Raw genomic sequence first — 17,058 nt, forward strand, 5'->3', positions numbered from 1 at the left:
AATTAAAAAATAGGAATTAAAATCACAAATTTTTTAAAAATGAGGCATGAAATGTCTCAATTAAAAAATGAAGGAAATAAAATTACGAATTTTAAAAAATAGGTGGAGGAAAAATACAATCTAGCCGAGATGCTATTAATAAAAGAAAGAAAACAAAGCTTAATTAGTAAATTATATTTGGTTTTAAATGCGACTTCAATAAAGAAGACTCCACAAAAAAAAAAAAAAAAAACAAAGCTTAATTAGTAAATTATATTTGGTTTTAAATGCTGCGACTTCAATAAATTTCACTCCTTTGTTTTTAAATTTATTAATTTCTGTGCTTTCACCCAATTAAATTCACAAAAGCTTAATTTAGTAAACATATACTGTTGAGACTGAATTTTAAATGAGTGAGAAATATAAACATTAAGTTGGGTCTTGTTAAAGGACATTGACTAGGTTATTCTTCTTTTGTAACTATCAGTTTTTTTAATATTTATTCAATCCTTTATAATATTAGTCTCCTTTTGTGACGATCAGTTTTTTTCTTTGACATTGCATCGTTTTTTTTTTTTTTAAGTTTGAGAATAAGAATCCGTTTTTATTAACAAGTTTTTTTGTGTGTGACATTGACAAGTTTTCTAATATTTTTTAAAGAATAACATTGATATATGATCAACATGTTAATGCAAAATAGTTTTACATTGATATATGTTTGATAAGCAGAAATGAAGGAAGGGGAGGAGCGAAAAAGGAGAAATAAAGGGAAGATAAGAAATTTTACTCATTTGGTACCATCCTGAAAATAGAGGAAGAAAGAAGTCCCATGTTATTTAATTTGTTTTTTCACTTAATTAAAATGCCAGATTTTCAATAATAAACATATTTTCCTAATTGATTATTTTTTTTTCCACAGTAACTATTATTAGTCATTTCCCATAGCAAAGACAAATAATTTTGAAGTTTCATAATTAATATTATTAGCAAAAATCAATTTTTTTAACTTACCTCTTATTTTTTTTCAAATCAAACATTCCTAAAATTCACTTTTATTTCTCATCTATTTTCATCTAACATATTTATCTTTTCTATATTTGCATCCACTCTATTTCTAAAATACTTTAAGAAATTGAAATAAATGCATCGAAATTAAAAGCATTTTAAATAACGTTGTTAGTTGTCTAAATTGACCAAACAAGCTAGGCATCGTATTTGATTACGTCGCATATCTATATGCATACATGAGATTTATTTTGTATATAACTCAAATTTACAGACAGGGACAATAAATTGTTGATTAATCTTGGTTGTTTTATTTAAAATCAGAAAATTTGTTATTGATCACTTGTATAACTATCCATTCTATGATACAAGCAATCACTCTTCACCTGCATCAAGTTCGACGGATAAGGTGAATGGACCCCTCCCCATTTTTCTTTCTTTCTTTTTCTTTTAATAGACGGGGACTTAAGAGAAATAACAATTATATTCACACATGAGTGAATCATTAATTTAGTCCCTGTATTTGTATTTATTATTTTAGTCTCTGAAATAAATAAAAAATACTCAAATAACTTGTTAAAATTAACGTATTTTTTTTCTCAATTTGATCGCTAGTCCAAAAATTTAGATACACATTAAAAATTTCAGGGACAAAAATAAAATTTTAAAAATTCAAAGGTTTATTTAAGTTTTTCTTACTTTTAAAATCTAAAATTACATTGAAATATAAATTTAGGGACTGAGTTAGTCATTTATTCTTCCTATTTGTTTCTTTTTATCTATATCTTTCACTATTTTTTTTTTCTTTTCTGCACTGCTGTGCATATCCAGGCTAAAATTACGTTGTACATTCAACGTTTTTCTAAGAGGAATTTCGTCGTCAGATCCAGTAATTTTTATTCGGGAGATTTATGGTAAGACACACTGAACACCTTTTCTCTAACTAAAACTAAATATTTGAGTTCTGTTAACAAATGTCAAGAGAGTAGATATTCAGTGAAGCGAGGAGAGACCAAAGAGGAGGGTCTGCTGCTGCTTGTCTCTCTGACCACTACACAGCTCAACCATTATTTGGTCAACTTTCAATTTCGGCTACCTATGGAGACAAATTCTTGTTTTTGACAAACGAGTTTTTTTTTTGCATAAAAAGTTATATAATTAATTTTATCAACCTAGTTGTTTCGTTAATAGAGTATTAGCTCAGGTATTTTATTTTAGATATAATAATCAAAATCTTAACAGAAGTCACCCAAGATCTTTCTGAACTCAATGAACATAATGTAATGAAAGTAATAAATTAATCATAAATGAAAAACCTTTACCTCGCTTGTGCTGAGAAATGTATGCATGCGCCTATCATATATATTCGTGCACTTATATATATATATATATATATATATATATATAGTTTCATGAGAAATTCGGAGGAACTTGACTCTTTCAAAGAGTAAAATCATTAAGAGTGCGTTTGGATAAAGAATTTAAATTTTTGTTATTTAAAAATCATTGTTTGAAGTTTTTTTATGAAAAATTTGAATTTTTAGAATTTTAAAACAGAATTTTAAACAACTAAAATGTGTAATTTCAATTTCTTTTTAAAAGGTGAGAAATTGAAATTCTCTTCTTGATAGAAGAATCTTTTAAAACGTTCGCTTATTTCCTTTATAACCTTCATCTTCTCAATCTCCGAAATCCTGTTCTTGAACTTGTGACTTTTTTCTCACGTTGATGATCCTCTTCTTGTGGAGCATCAATCGAGTATGGGCGTAGGGGGACACATAAAATCGTACTCGCCAGTTAGGGGAGCAAACATCGCTATTGATCACACGGCGTGGAAGGCTTGGGTCATGTCTTATGCCGTCGGCTGAATGGTCGGGTGTGTGGGTGTACGTCATCCCGATTCCCCTTCGACTTCCCATGCTGCATCATTATCATTCTCTTTGAAGGTACACCAACCATATCTTTTATTCTCTTTGTATTCATTTTTTTTAACTCTCCTAATTTTAATATCTTTTATTCAAATAAAAAATTTTGAAAATAAAAAAATTTCAATTAAAATATTTAAAATTCTTAAAATTAAAATTTTATGATCTAAACATACTCTAATTTAATTATCCAAACACACTCTAATTGAAGTTTGATATTTATCATATTAGTTCCTCATTTTAATTAGTAACCCGGAATAGGTTAAACCATCGATGAAAATTACTTCGCATCATATAATAACTCAACGAATCTGTTCGCTTCGTTTGTTGCACCTCACTATTACGAAGAGTCCTAATTGGCTAATGGCAACAACCGTGAGTGATGACGAAACATGTAATGACAAGAACCAGTGAACAGTTTTGTTATTGAATGTATCATGCAGTTGGGTCAACAACCATCATTCATAGTCATTACTCATTAGATTATCTACAACTAAACATTAACTAATCTATCCAATTCCTATTTTTTTCTTTACTTCTGTCTCCGAAAAATATTATTCACCTTTTTGGCACACATGCACTAATCATTTTAGTCTTGATCGACCTAATCAACTAAGTAAACGATGATACACCAAGTAAATTTGTTGACTTTTATTTAAAAGTTATATTTAAAACAATTTTTAATGTTAAAAATTTAAAAATCTTCAGGTTATCTTGGCATGAAAATTAAATTAATTTTTATAATGTATCCAAAATGACGTAAATGGCCTTAATCGGTGTGCCTTAACTTCCAAACGGTGAATCGTTTTACTTTCAGAAGCATCCCCGTGAGTGGCGTCCGTGACAAGAAATCCCGTTTGATCATTCTTTCTCCTCTGATCATTTTTTTATTTTTGAATAACATTTCTGCGATAGTTCGTTCGTATGTCTGCGTTTCTTTCCTATATATACATTCGCAAGGCTTATTCAGTTATTCTCCATTCAGTTTTTCATAGACAAAAATGGTCAATTCTTCTAGAGGAACAAACTAAACCCCATCAATCGACCAAACTTTAATTATAAGTCTCAAGTCTCGAACTTGTTCATTTTTCCTAAGCGCTTACTGGTACCCCAATTCCCTGTCTTCAACTTCGGGTGTCTCTGACTCTGTCAAACGCGGTACTCAGAAACCAGGCGCAGGTTTATTGGATTCTCGTAAAACGACAGGTAAATGCTGAGCAAATGTTTCCCGTGTTTTTTGTTTTCTTAAAGAGAAAGAAAGACATTGTGTCACGCAACCGCAACTGCCGCAAGTTCCAAACAAAGCTTTAACATTTCAGAATTTTGATGGGTTGCTTGCTTTTGTTTCAGAGTTTCAGCGGAGATTGTTGATTCAGTAGGAATCGGAAATGTTGGGGGATTTCATCATTCGATGTCTTATGTAAGTGTAAACCTTTTCCTCTTGTTTCAATTTATGATTCTTCTCTTCATGTTCGAGGGACTGTTATGCGGTTCAGACTTCTTATATCTTCTTGGATTTCAGACTGATTCTGGGGTATGCGTATCCTGGATTTGAATGCTACAAAAGTGTGGAGCAAAACAGGGGTGACAATGGGGAACTTCGATTCTGGTGTCAATACTGGTACGGGAATCCACGTTTCTTTGGCAATAATATGGTTCTGAAATGCTTTATTTGGCTTTTAATTGTTTGTATGATTGTTATAATTTTTCAGTCATAATGATTACATTTTAATTTTGAAGATTTGAGAGGATGGAGAAGATACAAGCATAGATATTACTAAGGATTAAGAATTAAAAAAAATAAGTGCTTGAGTTTTTGCCAAGAAAGGAATCTTCTTTAGCAATATACAAAGGGAAGTCAATACTTTGAAAGGTGGAGCAAACAGAGAACCATGTGCACCTTTATGAACATGACTAATATTTTAAGCCCATTAATAGTTGAATAGATAGTATGATACTGGTATCCAGTATATGTAATCATCCTATCAGAAGTTTAATGATGAGTGTCCTTTTTCCTACAAAATGAAAATGATATATTGCTGCTGTTGCTGATTTATGTTGAGTTTTGCAAAATTCATAGGGGGAAGAAATATTATCGAGCGATACGTTGTCAAAATTTATGTTAAATTATTATATATCATTGTCGAAAGAGCCTCTTATTCATGTATTTGTGCATCGTCAATTTGCAGGGTCATTGTAGCACTTTTCACAGTACTGGAGAATTTTACCGATGCAGTTATTGGATGGTGGTGAGTGCTTAACATTTTAACCGTTTGAATATTGCCGATTTTGATTTAGATATGTATGGGTGTGTAAATGTGTAATTGATTTAGATTTGTGCAATAATTTGACGCGGACCGTTTATGAAGGTTTCCCTTATACGGAGAGTTGAAGCTTGCACTCTTTATCTACTTGTGGTATCCCAAAACTAAGGTAAGAATATAAAAGCGAGGATGCCACTTCGGCTCTTTTTAACACTTTATTTTGTTGCTTTTAATTTCTTTTTGTTAACTAAGGAAGGTTATTAGATTTGCGTGTAAGTCTTGTTTGAAGAGTGTGTAGAAAGGTTATTAGAATTTGCGTGACTCTTGCTTCAAGAGTGTTACAAGAATTTAGTTTGAGCGACCTTTATGTCCAAAATTTCATCTTACTTGTTTCTAACTTCCCAACTTGGAACATTTTCTCCAATAAAGGTGAAGCACAATTGGATGATATAAATGTTTGCTTAATGCAGGGGACGGGATATGTATATAATACTGTGCTGCGGCCTTATGTATCAAGCCATGAAAATGACATTGAGAAAAAGTTCCGAGAGTGGCGAGCTAGGGCATGGGATTTGGCCATTTTTTACTGGAAAAACTGCACAGAGTTGGGGCAAGCTACAACTTTCCAGATTCTCGACTATTTGGCTGCACAGTCTAAAAAATTCTCCAGCAAATCTTACTCTGAGGTCAATTTCCCTTTTCCATAGTAACATCTCAACTTCAAAACTATCTTAAGTTGACTATACTATTAGAAAATTGTTAATAAACTAAGTTGCAAGTTGCAACGGAATGGTTACTGGCTTACTACTATAGTTTTCAAAATGAGTGGCATGGAACTCTCTAATCACCTAGCACCAAGAAATAGTGGCACGTGAAACAAAAATTAAGCACTCTTAATAGACAGCAATGATATATTGATTAAAGACAAATTGACAAGAACAGCAAAATTGTACTCCATTTCCTAGTAATTAAATCACATCTTTATCTTAAATAAATTAAACTGTGCAAATATATCTCTACTAGTACTACTGTTACTGAAAGATATATTGTTACATTGCAGAAAAAAGACAAGCTGGGTCCAACTCCAAGTGCCCCACCATTATCTTCACTTCGAGAAACTCTCTTTGAGAACAACCAAAACAAATTCCCAGGCCGCAAGAACAAGTAAGGGGACTGAAGCGCTTTAAATAAAGGGAATCTCACTACAGAAACTGTAACATTTTTGTACATATACTTACGTCAACTCCATAATTAGCCTCATTCTGTTTGTAATATATAAAGAATTGCTTTGTCTTTTGTCCCCCCCTCTCTTTTGAAACACTTAATTGATTATTAATTCTTTTATTCATTCATTCGTATATACTTTGAGCTTGAGGCCACAACAATTGAGAGGCAAAACGCAACGCTATAAAAATCCAATACAATTTTTTTTTTTTTTTTAAAAAAGAAGAGCATATGCATATCCTACTCTTCAATCAAACACAAAAGCAAAGGATTTGCTATTATTGGAGTATAAATGTATGATTGTATCGGTTGTCAAGAGTAGAATCGTGTGAACACGTGGACCCTGAGAGCGTGGAGCATTCGACGGAAAAACCGGGTAACGGCGGGGAAGAAGTGGTGGTAGAAGAAGCCGAGGCAGGCGGCGGAGAGGCGGCGGAGGAAGTTGGGAGTGGAGGCGCCGCCTTGGGAGGCGGACATGGGCTGAAGGTAGGCCCAGGCGGCTTGCTTAACGAGGCGGTTGCGGATGGAAATTTCTTGGCCGGAGTACACGGAGGCGGTGGGGGAGTTCACGGCGGCGTAGGGCGAAGGGAGCATGTCTCGGAGGGAAGTGTAGGAGGCGGAGAAGGGGGACATAAGGGATACAAGTTCGAAGCTTGATGTGCGCTGCGGCGGCGTGGCGGGGAGGGAGAGTTTGGGCGCCGATGGGCCGGTGATGGAGTTGTGGCGGTGGAGGGGCGGCGACTCTGGCGGCGCGTGGGTGGTGGTGGACTCTGTCTCTGCCATGCTGTGTTGTGGTGTGACTTGTGGTGGACTAGTAGAGATGAACACGCGGTGGAAAAACTCGGAGTTTGGACCAAAAATGAAAGTGAGAGAAAAATAATAATACACGCGATTCGATGTGCGCCAAAAAAATGCTAAAATAAAACAAATTAGAAACGGTCCATCATTATTGCAATTATTGCTTATGTTTTTCTTTTCTTTTGGTTTGTCTTTATCTTTTTCCCAAATTCAGATCCTCTTTTCTTCTTCACCAACTTGAACCAATCCAACTCAAGCTCATGAGTCATGGGTGTTTATGAATCTTACTGATCGATTGCCCTTGGCTCACTTCTTTTCGAACTTATTCTTAGATTCTCAATCTACTCGTACTATCATGTATTTTTTGGTTTAAAAATGTTCACTGTTGTTTCTTTTTTCACTTGTTATTTACGGTACTTGTAAGAAATTAAGCAAGTTATCGAATAAAAATAATCAAATACAATTATATTAATTTCCAATCTCATTTTATTTTAATAAAGACACGAAACTAAAAATTACTAATATCTTAATTACCCTCAAAACTAGATGCATGAAACAGGTGCCATATTCAAGTTAAGCATAATTCATTCATGTCATGCTTTTGTTAGTTGAACTTAACTCATTCACTAAGGGATTGTTTGGATGGAAAGAAAAGAAAATAATAAAAGAAAAAAAAAAAAGAAACGTTTGAATTAAAGTAAAAAATACCATCAAACACACCCTTAAACACTTGATTCCTTAGTGATGAAGTTATGGTTTAGTCCATAATATAAATTTATAACAAAAGTTTTCTTATTTTGAAAAAGACCATTGGGCTAGCCTATTGGACATATATGGCCGACAAATAATTGGGTTACACTGGTAAATTTTTTGTCCACAATAAATTAACTGAATCCAATTTAGTTAATAAAAAAATTGCCATACAATGCTAAGCTATGAGTAAAGTTAGTCGGTTTTGACACTCTAATTATTTATAAGTTTAAATACTTTTTTCTCTATAAGATGAAACATTTTTTTAGTGTAATCTTTTTTTTTAGTTTTAATCTTTTTTTATAGTTATTATTGTCAAGTAATAACATTAAGCCATCACCTAATGATATAACAATAATGTTGACCATCTATCGACTTTATATGCCATAAAAAAATTGACAAACTAAATATTTATGTATAATTTTTTTTATAAATTATGTTTTTAAATATCTTATCAATTAATATGATATTATAAAAAACACTTAAATGATTAATTTAAATACTATATATAATTTAAAAATTAAAATTAAAAAAGTTAGGGGGGCCAAGGCCCCAACCCCTCGAATAAATCTGCCCCAGGATTCAATGATAACAATATAACGAAAGCACGTGAACAAATTTTATGGTTTAAAGATGTTTTTAAAATTGTAATATATTTGTTTTGGTCTTATATATATATATATATATATATATATATATATATATATATATTTAAAAAATTATTTTTATAATTTTTTTAATCCTTATTATTTTATTTTAACCTTTATAATATGTTTTTTTTGTCTTTGTAATATGCATATCATTGATTTTTAGTTCCTATTAAATATATTTTAACGAGTCTAACTCATGTGAACAAAATTAAGGATTAAAATAAAAAAAAACAAGGAAAATAATTAAAAAGGAATCTTTTAAGAATTAATTTTTTTTATAACATAACAAACAGAATAAGAAAATAGCATATAAGTATTATAATCAGCAAAAGTAAAGTTTTATTTTACTAATTAAAAAAGGACATAAAACAAGTGCGGCAAATTTCCCGGGGGTGCTTTTACAAAATATTTCTCCAAAAGGGGTTCTTTCGAAAAATATTACATGGGGGGCTCTTTTCTACGTACTTTGCATGGATAATATAGCAAACCGCCACTCTTAGTGGCGAGTTTGCTGGGCAGAGCCACGTGGCACGGAAAACGCCACTCGTAGTGGCGAGTTGCCCAGCCTGCAAGTTGCCACCATGACTGGCGAGTTAGGGCAGACTTTTGGTGCAGTAAAGGGGAGTTGCAATTGCAACTTGCGATTTGAGTGCAAGTTGCAACTCCCATTGGCAACTCCCATTGTATAATTAAATTAGTTTTATATTTTATTTTGTAGTTTCTAGTAAAATAATTTGTATGATAATTTTTTTTAAAGTAATTATTAATTAAAACTAAATGTCAGCTTTCAAGTAATTTTTTTAAATACATACATAAATTTAAATAAATTACCAATTTATTTTTCGATAAACAAAGTTCAGAGCTAAAACAAATGTCACAAATCTTCTTGATTAATTTTAATATAAAAAATAAAACTCTTTTCAAACTTCTGTTTTCTTCGTTGAGTTATATTTGAAAGGAGAAAAAGATTTTAAACTTTTCATAGAGTTATTCTAATTTTGCGGTTATCATTCACGTTTAACACTTAATATGAAGGGAATTTTAAAATTTACTATTTTTTACCATATACGTCTAGTGTTTATTCTTATTCGTGTCTACTATTTATTAAATTTAATTATTTTCCAGTAAAAAAAATTTAAATTTCTGATATTGATAATTTTTTGTTACAAATCAAAATAAATTTAAATAACTTACCAATTTATTTTCCAATAAATAAAATTTAAATTATATTACATATATTACACAAATAAATTTAAAAAAAATCCCAAAAATACAATGAAAACAGCGTGAGGAAAACTGATTTAATTATACAATGGGAGTTGCCAATGGGAGTTGCAACTTGCACTCAAATCGCAAGTTGCAGTTGCAACTCCCCTTTAGGCCTGCACCCCTAGAAAAGCAACCTGCAAACGCTGCAAAAGCCTGCACCAAAAGCCTGTCCTAACTCGCCAGTCATGGTGGCAACTTACCACTACGAGTGGCGTTTTCCGTGCCACGTGGCTGTGCCCAGCAAACTCGCCACTAGGAATGACGATTTGCTATATTATCCATGTAAAGTACTTAGAAAAGAGCTCACATGTAATATTTTTCGAAAGGACCCCCTTTGGAAAAATATTTTGTAAAAGCATCCCCTTTGGGAAATTTGCCAAACAAGTGCAGCGGGGGTAGGTCTCAGCAGCATGAATACTAATTAGATGCTGTTTTCTCCGTCTTCCATTTTGTTTAACTTGCTCAACGGAGGTCACAACGTCATCCAAACACGACCTGGGAACCCTTCCTTCTTTCATTTCTTTGGCGTTTTAAGCTTCAGTATCGCGTTATTTTTCCCATTTCAGAGGAGGAAATGCAAGTGAAGTCGCCACCGCGCCAAACACTACCCCCCCCACACCTAACACCACCCACTGCCCACTGCTGCCACCAATTCTCAAGTTTTTACATTTTGCGCTGTGAAATACTAGTTCTTTTTTTATATTTCTGTTGATGTTAGTACTTGTTTGCTTCCCTCTGTTTTTGTGCATTTGTCTCTCTTGTTAGGGGCTCTCGCTAGTTTCTCTTAGCTGCTGAATTTTATTGGCCTTTGTGGCTCAACTGTGAACATGAGCTACCATTGATGATTCTGATTGTGGTCATGTTTAAGTTTCTGTTTCTGTTTGTGGCTTTCTTAAGCTTATTAGTTTATACTTGATAGACATGATACTTGTTATTGCAGAAGCACAAATTCTTTGTTAATTGTAATTAGTCAAACTATGCTTTAAAGCAATATGGGAATTTTAGACTCTTCCTCGTTGAAGGTTATGGAGATTGTATTCGAATTTCTAGAATATATGGTTCATGTGTACCGGAGTCTTTGTTTTTCTTTCTGTAAGTGTTGACAGTTTTAACTTCCTTGATGAAGCTGAGAACACAAGTTTATACAGCGTTTTTTAACCTTTTTTTTTTTATCTAGCTTGACCTCTGAAGTTTTTTTTTTTGGTTGGTTTGTTTGTTTTAAAAGAGTAAACTTCCATTAGTTGGGAACACCGCACCGGATTTTGAAGCAGAGGCCGTGTTTGATCTGGAGTTTATCAAGGTATTTATTACACAATGCCATTTTGAAAAGCTGCTGAAGAAAATGAAGGGTGTGTGAAGACTTGGCCCATTTACAATCTCCCCATAGTTTAAGGTCTTAATGATTCATTTGTATGAAGAAGCTATGGCCTATGACTGAGAGTTCTTAGCATAATTGGCAGAACTGCATGGATTCTGTACTTTTATTTTTCTCTGAAACTTGCTACAAAGAATTAGAATGTATTGAATAGTATGGTTAGAGGAAATTACTTCATTAGTAATGGAAAGTCAAATATTGGACAATGATTTCATTCGAACTTCGTTGATAATTGAAATGTCCTTTTCTTGACCTACAGATATGATGTTATTCTTAATATTTGTGAAGGATGTGACTTTGTGGAGTGAGACACAATATTCCCACTTGTAACATGTGCACATGCCCAAGAAAACACAGCTTTTTATCCTATGATCTATTACTATTCCTTTCTCTACATTAACAATTATCTTTTTGTAGCCTTGTCCAGAGGCACCTCTGATTCTGAAGTTTGCTTCTGCTTGATTAGTGGTGCTATTGTTATCATTGCAGTTCTCGCACCTTGCATGAGTTCAAACCGATAGAAAGTCAGGTGGTCTTGGCCACTTGAAGTATCCTTTGGTTTCTGATATCACCAAATCCACCTCGAAATCTTATGGTGTTCTCATTCCTGATCAGGTATTTTTGAATCATGGCCTAAACTATGGCTATTCATTTTCCTTTCCTATCAAACTCCAATATATTTTGTGCTTTAGTTTCAAATTATCTGGAGGATGTTGACTAGGTAATATCTTTAGCATTTTGTGGCAAGTGGTGACATGTTGGCTGTGAAACTATTGCTTTGCATTCCATTTTTTTGAGCACTTTTCACAACAATTCCAAATGTTTCCAATGATTCAGGGGATTGCATTGAGAGGATTGTTCATTATTGACAAGGAAGGGGTTATTCAGCATTCTACCATTAACAACCTGGCAATTGGTAGAAGTGTTGATGAGACGAAGATAACACTCCAGGTAAATTATACGTCTAATTAGGACAACACCAGGATTGAAAACTTTTTAGTATATCTCCCAACTTTTTGTTTGTTTCTTTTACCTTTCTATCATTTATTTATATAAATTCTTTGCCTCCATTTATGTGCATTGGTCTTGCAGGCTTTGCAGTATGTGCAGGAAAACCCCGATGAAGTTTGCCCAGCTGGGTGGAAGCCTGGTGAGAAGTCCATGAAACCCGACCCTAAACTTAGCAAAGACTATTTTGCTGCAGTTTAGGGAGGATAACACTCGAGTAGCAATTGCTCATCTGTATCAATTAATGGTGTACAAGGATTTAGTTAGTATGTGCAGGAAACCCCCGATGAAGTTTGCAAGTTTTTTAAAATTTTGACTGACAGGGTCTCTGGTTAATGATTACGAATGCATTCTATTGTTCCATGATTTTAGAATGAATTATTATTATGTACCATTACTTCTGTTTGTGATGATGTGATGTACATCATGATTGCATGCCTTATGACTTAAAATGGATTTTCAGGTTATCCATTTAATCAGGTTTTATAACACCAAATTCACTTACTCATGGAATTCCAAATTCAAAGCAATTCTAATTCTTTGACTATTAAAACTGATTTTAGATGTACTCAATGGTACGTATAAGTATCCTTGTAATGTTTTCATGTCTTTACCATTACTTGCCCATTGTCCAAAAGTTAACATTCGGAATTGCGGTGTGCAAGGATGGAAAATAGCACTGACCACAACAGCACAGGACAAGAGTGACTTACGACTGAATTTAAGCCAAAGTTAATTTCTGAATGTAAAAATACACATCGCTTTTATATTCTTAATTTATTAAATAAATATATACACATTTTAATAAATATTTTATTACTATATTAGATATTAATAATTCTATTAACGAATGTTAAGAAAATCTAACATTACTCAAACTGCTAGTCATGCTTCAGTTGTGAAGGCAAATTCATTTATACGGGAGGGTGCCTCGGTCTGCACTTAGCCCATAATTGGGATTTGGGATCACTTTTTTTGAACATAATTGGTTATTTTATTTAAAAAAACATGAAAATATATTTTCTTAAAATACTTTGTAATTTTGAAAAAAACTAAAATTATTTATTCATTGCAAAAAAAAAAAATCTTAATTAAGGAACCTTTTTTTCCCCTTAAATAAAAGGTCTAGGTTGTCAAAAGCATGGTTTTTTATAGAAAAAAATATTTTAGGAGAATTGGGTCGTTGGTGTGTGTCTATCCATCCATATCCGATTCTAGATAGCCATGAGAGCACAGTTGACAGTTGACAGCGTTGCATTCTGGGCGAGTCTTAGAAATTGAGGCAATTGAACATCTTCCACACTTGGCTTTAGATTGAAGGAGTATGTCCCTACTCCAGAAGGGCCTGTGCTGTGTCTTTGACATCCGTAACCATAATAATGTAAGCTCACTGAACCTCTCAATCACAAATTACCATGCCGCAAAACCGCTATCCAAAACAGCCACATATTCTCCTCTCCAATCGTTGACACGTGGCAAACCCCGGAGGAGGATGCTGAAACCTATATCCGCGGCTCTTCCCGCTCCACCGCCGCTTGACCTCACAGAAAATAACGTGAAACAGGTTTTAGACGACGCTCGAAAGGAGCTGGGTCAAATCTTTGACACCTCTGTTGGTATGACAGGTAAGTATGAGTTATGTTGGTTGGTGGTTTAGGATGTAATGATAACGGCACATAACTCATAACTGTAATCTAATTTCAGGAGTGGTTGAACTAGCTGACTTGGATGGGCCTTTTGTGAAAATTAGCCTTAGTGGTCGGTTTTGGCACAAGCGTTCCACTGTCCTTGCCAGAGTCGCTAATTATCTCAAACAGAGGATCCCTGTAAGTCTCTTGTGCTAAAATCTATCCATCTTATTTTCCAATTCTATGGCACTTATAGTTTTCTTTCCCTAAACTTTCAAGTTTTAACTTTTAAGCTTATCAGTTACATTACTTGTTCCCTTCTTGTTGCGTTCGTTGGTTTCAGGAGATTTTAGAGGTTGATATAGAAGACGAGAAACAATTGGATGACAGTCCTGAGAATTTTTAAGAGCTTGCCGCTCTTTGGATTTTCTTCTATTCTTTTGTTTTGGTTGGTCTTCTACTAGCCGATTCCCTAGATAAGATAATTTGTTTAGTGTGGATGAGAATCTGTAGAAAAATAATCACTATGGGAATATCTGTGTTATTGTGCTATCTTTGTTACATGTTATTGTTACTTACTCATGGAACTTTCTCATTACTATCGCCTGTTTCTCTTTCCCTCCTTTCCTTCTATTTCAAAATCAATGGTGTACATTCCGTTTGTCAAATTATATGCACCAAATATACAACCAACACTTCGGTCAGAGTCACTAAACAACCCAAACTATCATAGGGAAAATTCCGGCTTGAGTTGTACATATCCCCATCAGTTGTCAGAATATTGCAGTTTCCATTTTGTCCAGTTCGAGATTTCAGTGATGAACAATAAAGTGGTTTGGTAGATGATTAGGGAAACAATATTCTTAAGAATTTGAGTCTTGATCGAGTTCAATAACGTCATGTGATCTATATAATCAACTCCACTTAGCAAGATACGGTTATTGTTGTAGTTGGTAAATAAATTGGGGAGAGATCAGAGGAGCTCCACTTTGTTTCTTAATAGTTGGTGGCACTCAAATGTTAGATTACAAAACTGCATCGCGTGCTGATTTGTTAGTTGATATTATTGTTTACATTGTTTTAGAGTTCATTTAACTGTCCTTACATATGTGACTAAAATTTCCTGCACTTTGTTACAACTTTGTCAGTTGAAACACAAGGAATGCGATAAATGAACTTGTTTAAGAATTGCTTGCATTCAACTCAAAATAAATTCGATACCCCTAGTTTTCTTAAAACTCGCCATAACTGCTAGGGCTTTGGTTTCAATGGTCTATGATTGTTCAATTAACTTAGTTTTGGTTTCTAAGGATATCCCCACGCCTTTTTGGCTTGTGATTAATCATTTGACATGGAACAATACAGTTAGGCCTTTCCCACTTTGTTTGACTTGATTAGAAATGGTAAGGACTTCACTGTTAGTAATGATAAAATAACTCTGATACCCTTATCCAAATTTATTCAGGGTCTTAATAAGTTTACTTTTCTGTCTTTCTCTCCATATGATCCTTTTATGTTATGAATCCAGAATAATACATTCAAGAAACCCATGTTATTTACTTATCTATTTTATTATATTTCTAATGGGTAGTGTAGTAGAAAACTGAATCAACTATAACAATGTCCCCTATCTTGACCCGCCAACAGTTAGAAATGCTGTTTCAGGTTGAATTTTTTTTATTTTTTTATTTGGTTTTGATCCTTGGTATAATCTGTGTGGAACTAGGTGAATCCGTGTAAGGGAGAAAAGCTCTCCCAAAGGCTCTAGTTTAGATCAATGAAATTAGTTAGCTTCTTCGAGTTAATTTTCTTGGTCGTACGTATATCATGGTCGATGACCAAAATTTTCCCAGCAACTTGGATTAGACCCATCTGAATGATTTCACTGGATGCAATTAGTAGTTTAGTTGCTAATCATTTACATCAATGTATTCTATTATTCAAAAGCATTTTACACCTTTTTTCTAGGAACTATTTTATCTTATTAATTATTGAAATGTGCACACATTGTTCAGAGAAAAAGGGAATGTCCCATTCATCAAATTGTTTGTACAAGATAGGAGAATATATACAATGAAAAACTAAGTAATTGAAATCGATACTTACTTGATTGAGTAACTAACACATGGCTAACTAACTCATTAATTATTAGCTGTAATACCCCTCATGGTGGGATGGGCAAATCAAGGATTCCCAACTTGGAAATGAGCAGTAGATAATGGCTTAGTTAACAAATAAGCAATCTGGTGGGAAGATTTGACATGAATTAGTTTCAATTTAGAGGATTGGACTAATTTTCTTATAAAGTGAATGTCAATGTCTGTGTGTTTGGACCTCTTGTGATGAGCAGGGTTTGAAGTCATATGAATAGTTGATTAGTTCTCATATAAAATCATGGTAAATGAAATGGAAATCTCAAAATGTGAGAGGAGAGCATGGAGCCACACAAGTTCACTAGCAATAGCCTCAAGCGCTCTATACTCAGCCTCTGGGAACACACAAAAAGCAGTAGTGTATCACCTAGTGTTAGAACCTCTTTGGGTAAGCTTTCATAGAAATACTTAAAAGAAAAGAAAATAAGAAGAAAAAAATGAAATTAGTTTTTTTATAAATTAAAATGAGTTTTTCATTAGTTAATTTATGAATATCCTCTTATCTGTTAGAGAAACTATATGATAAGATTTTTACAAATTAGATAATGGTTAACCAATGAAAAGATTATTTTAAGTTATGGAAAAGTTTATCTCATTTATTGTTTCTTTTAGATATGTTTCTAAAAAAGCTTTGTCCAAAATATGCCTTAGCAAAAGCAGTTAGCAAAGGTTGGACTTAACAAGAAAAAGTAAGCTTCGTCTAGGTACCCTCTTGATGTCTTGCATTAAATGATGTACTGCTTGTAAACGGGGAGTCTTGGGTGAAGAAACTTAATTTGTGTACGTTGTAAGCAATAATATTTGACTGAGAAATAGTCAACTAAATTTTTTACCAATTAGCCTCCTATATGTAGAAGCATTAAGCAATAACTTTCTCTACGTTACTGACAACTTCAAACCAGGATCCATAGGTGTGGATATAATAACCCATAGCGGATAGCAATATCTAAGAAAAACGCTATAGCGGGATTACAGATTGCAAGATGATCTAAGTAAATTTATTACCCTATATAAATCATGTTTTTCTTCG

At 33.4% G+C, this 17,058-nt stretch overlaps 3 protein-coding genes and 1 pseudogene across 3 annotated transcripts; 3 read left to right on the top strand and 1 right to left on the bottom strand.

Annotated features, from left to right (window-relative positions):
• The first annotated feature begins 3,692 nt into the window (after window positions 1–3,692).
• Window positions 3,693–6,473, top strand: LOC100527449 (HVA22-like protein j). The gene is made up of 7 exons (XM_003521438.5): window positions 3,693–4,115; window positions 4,260–4,329; window positions 4,432–4,530; window positions 5,099–5,158; window positions 5,279–5,342; window positions 5,644–5,859; window positions 6,234–6,473. The coding sequence occupies exons 2-7, from the start codon at window positions 4,298–4,300 to the stop codon at window positions 6,339–6,341; spliced, it is 579 nt and encodes a 192-aa protein (XP_003521486.1). The 5' UTR covers window positions 3,693–4,115; window positions 4,260–4,297; the 3' UTR covers window positions 6,342–6,473.
• Window positions 6,474–6,709: 236 nt separating this feature from the next.
• On the bottom strand, window positions 6,710–7,180 carry LOC100804851 (uncharacterized). The gene has a single exon (XM_003520662.4). The coding sequence runs from the start codon at window positions 7,178–7,180 to the stop codon at window positions 6,710–6,712; it is 471 nt and encodes a 156-aa protein (XP_003520710.1).
• Window positions 7,181–10,856: 3,676 nt separating this feature from the next.
• LOC100805388 (2-Cys peroxiredoxin BAS1-like, chloroplastic) lies at window positions 10,857–12,641 on the top strand (annotated as a pseudogene).
• A 756-nt stretch (window positions 12,642–13,397) lies between these two features.
• On the top strand, window positions 13,398–14,469 carry LOC100305710 (NifU-like domain-containing protein). The gene is made up of 3 exons (NM_001248690.2): window positions 13,398–13,872; window positions 13,952–14,073; window positions 14,219–14,469. The coding sequence occupies exons 1-3, from the start codon at window positions 13,572–13,574 to the stop codon at window positions 14,279–14,281; spliced, it is 486 nt and encodes a 161-aa protein (NP_001235619.2). The 5' UTR covers window positions 13,398–13,571; the 3' UTR covers window positions 14,282–14,469.
• Window positions 14,470–17,058: the final 2,589 nt, after the last annotated feature.

Source organism: Glycine max, chromosome 3 (assembly GCF_000004515.6).
Source record: "Glycine max cultivar Williams 82 chromosome 3, Glycine_max_v4.0, whole genome shotgun sequence".
Lineage (NCBI taxonomy): Eukaryota > Viridiplantae > Streptophyta > Magnoliopsida > Fabales > Fabaceae > Glycine > Glycine max.

Coding starts and splice junctions, on each gene's coding strand:
- LOC100527449 (XM_003521438.5), top strand. CDS start 4,298: ATGTTGGGGGATTTCATCATTCGATGTCTTAT. Junction 5,159..5,278: donor GATGCAGTTATTGGATGGTG/GTGAGTGCTTAA, acceptor CCGTTTATGAAG/GTTTCCCTTATACGGAGAGT. Junction 5,343..5,643: donor TGTGGTATCCCAAAACTAAG/GTAAGAATATAA, acceptor TGCTTAATGCAG/GGGACGGGATATGTATATAA.
- LOC100804851 (XM_003520662.4), bottom strand. CDS start 7,180: ATGGCAGAGACAGAGTCCACCACCACCCACGCGCCGCCAGAGTCGCCG.
- LOC100305710 (NM_001248690.2), top strand. CDS start 13,572: ATGTCCCTACTCCAGAAGGGCCTGTGCTGTGTCTTTGACATCCGTAAC. Junction 13,873..13,951: donor CACCTCTGTTGGTATGACAG/GTAAGTATGAGT, acceptor ATCTAATTTCAG/GAGTGGTTGAACTAGCTGAC. Junction 14,074..14,218: donor ATCTCAAACAGAGGATCCCT/GTAAGTCTCTTG, acceptor CGTTGGTTTCAG/GAGATTTTAGAGGTTGATAT.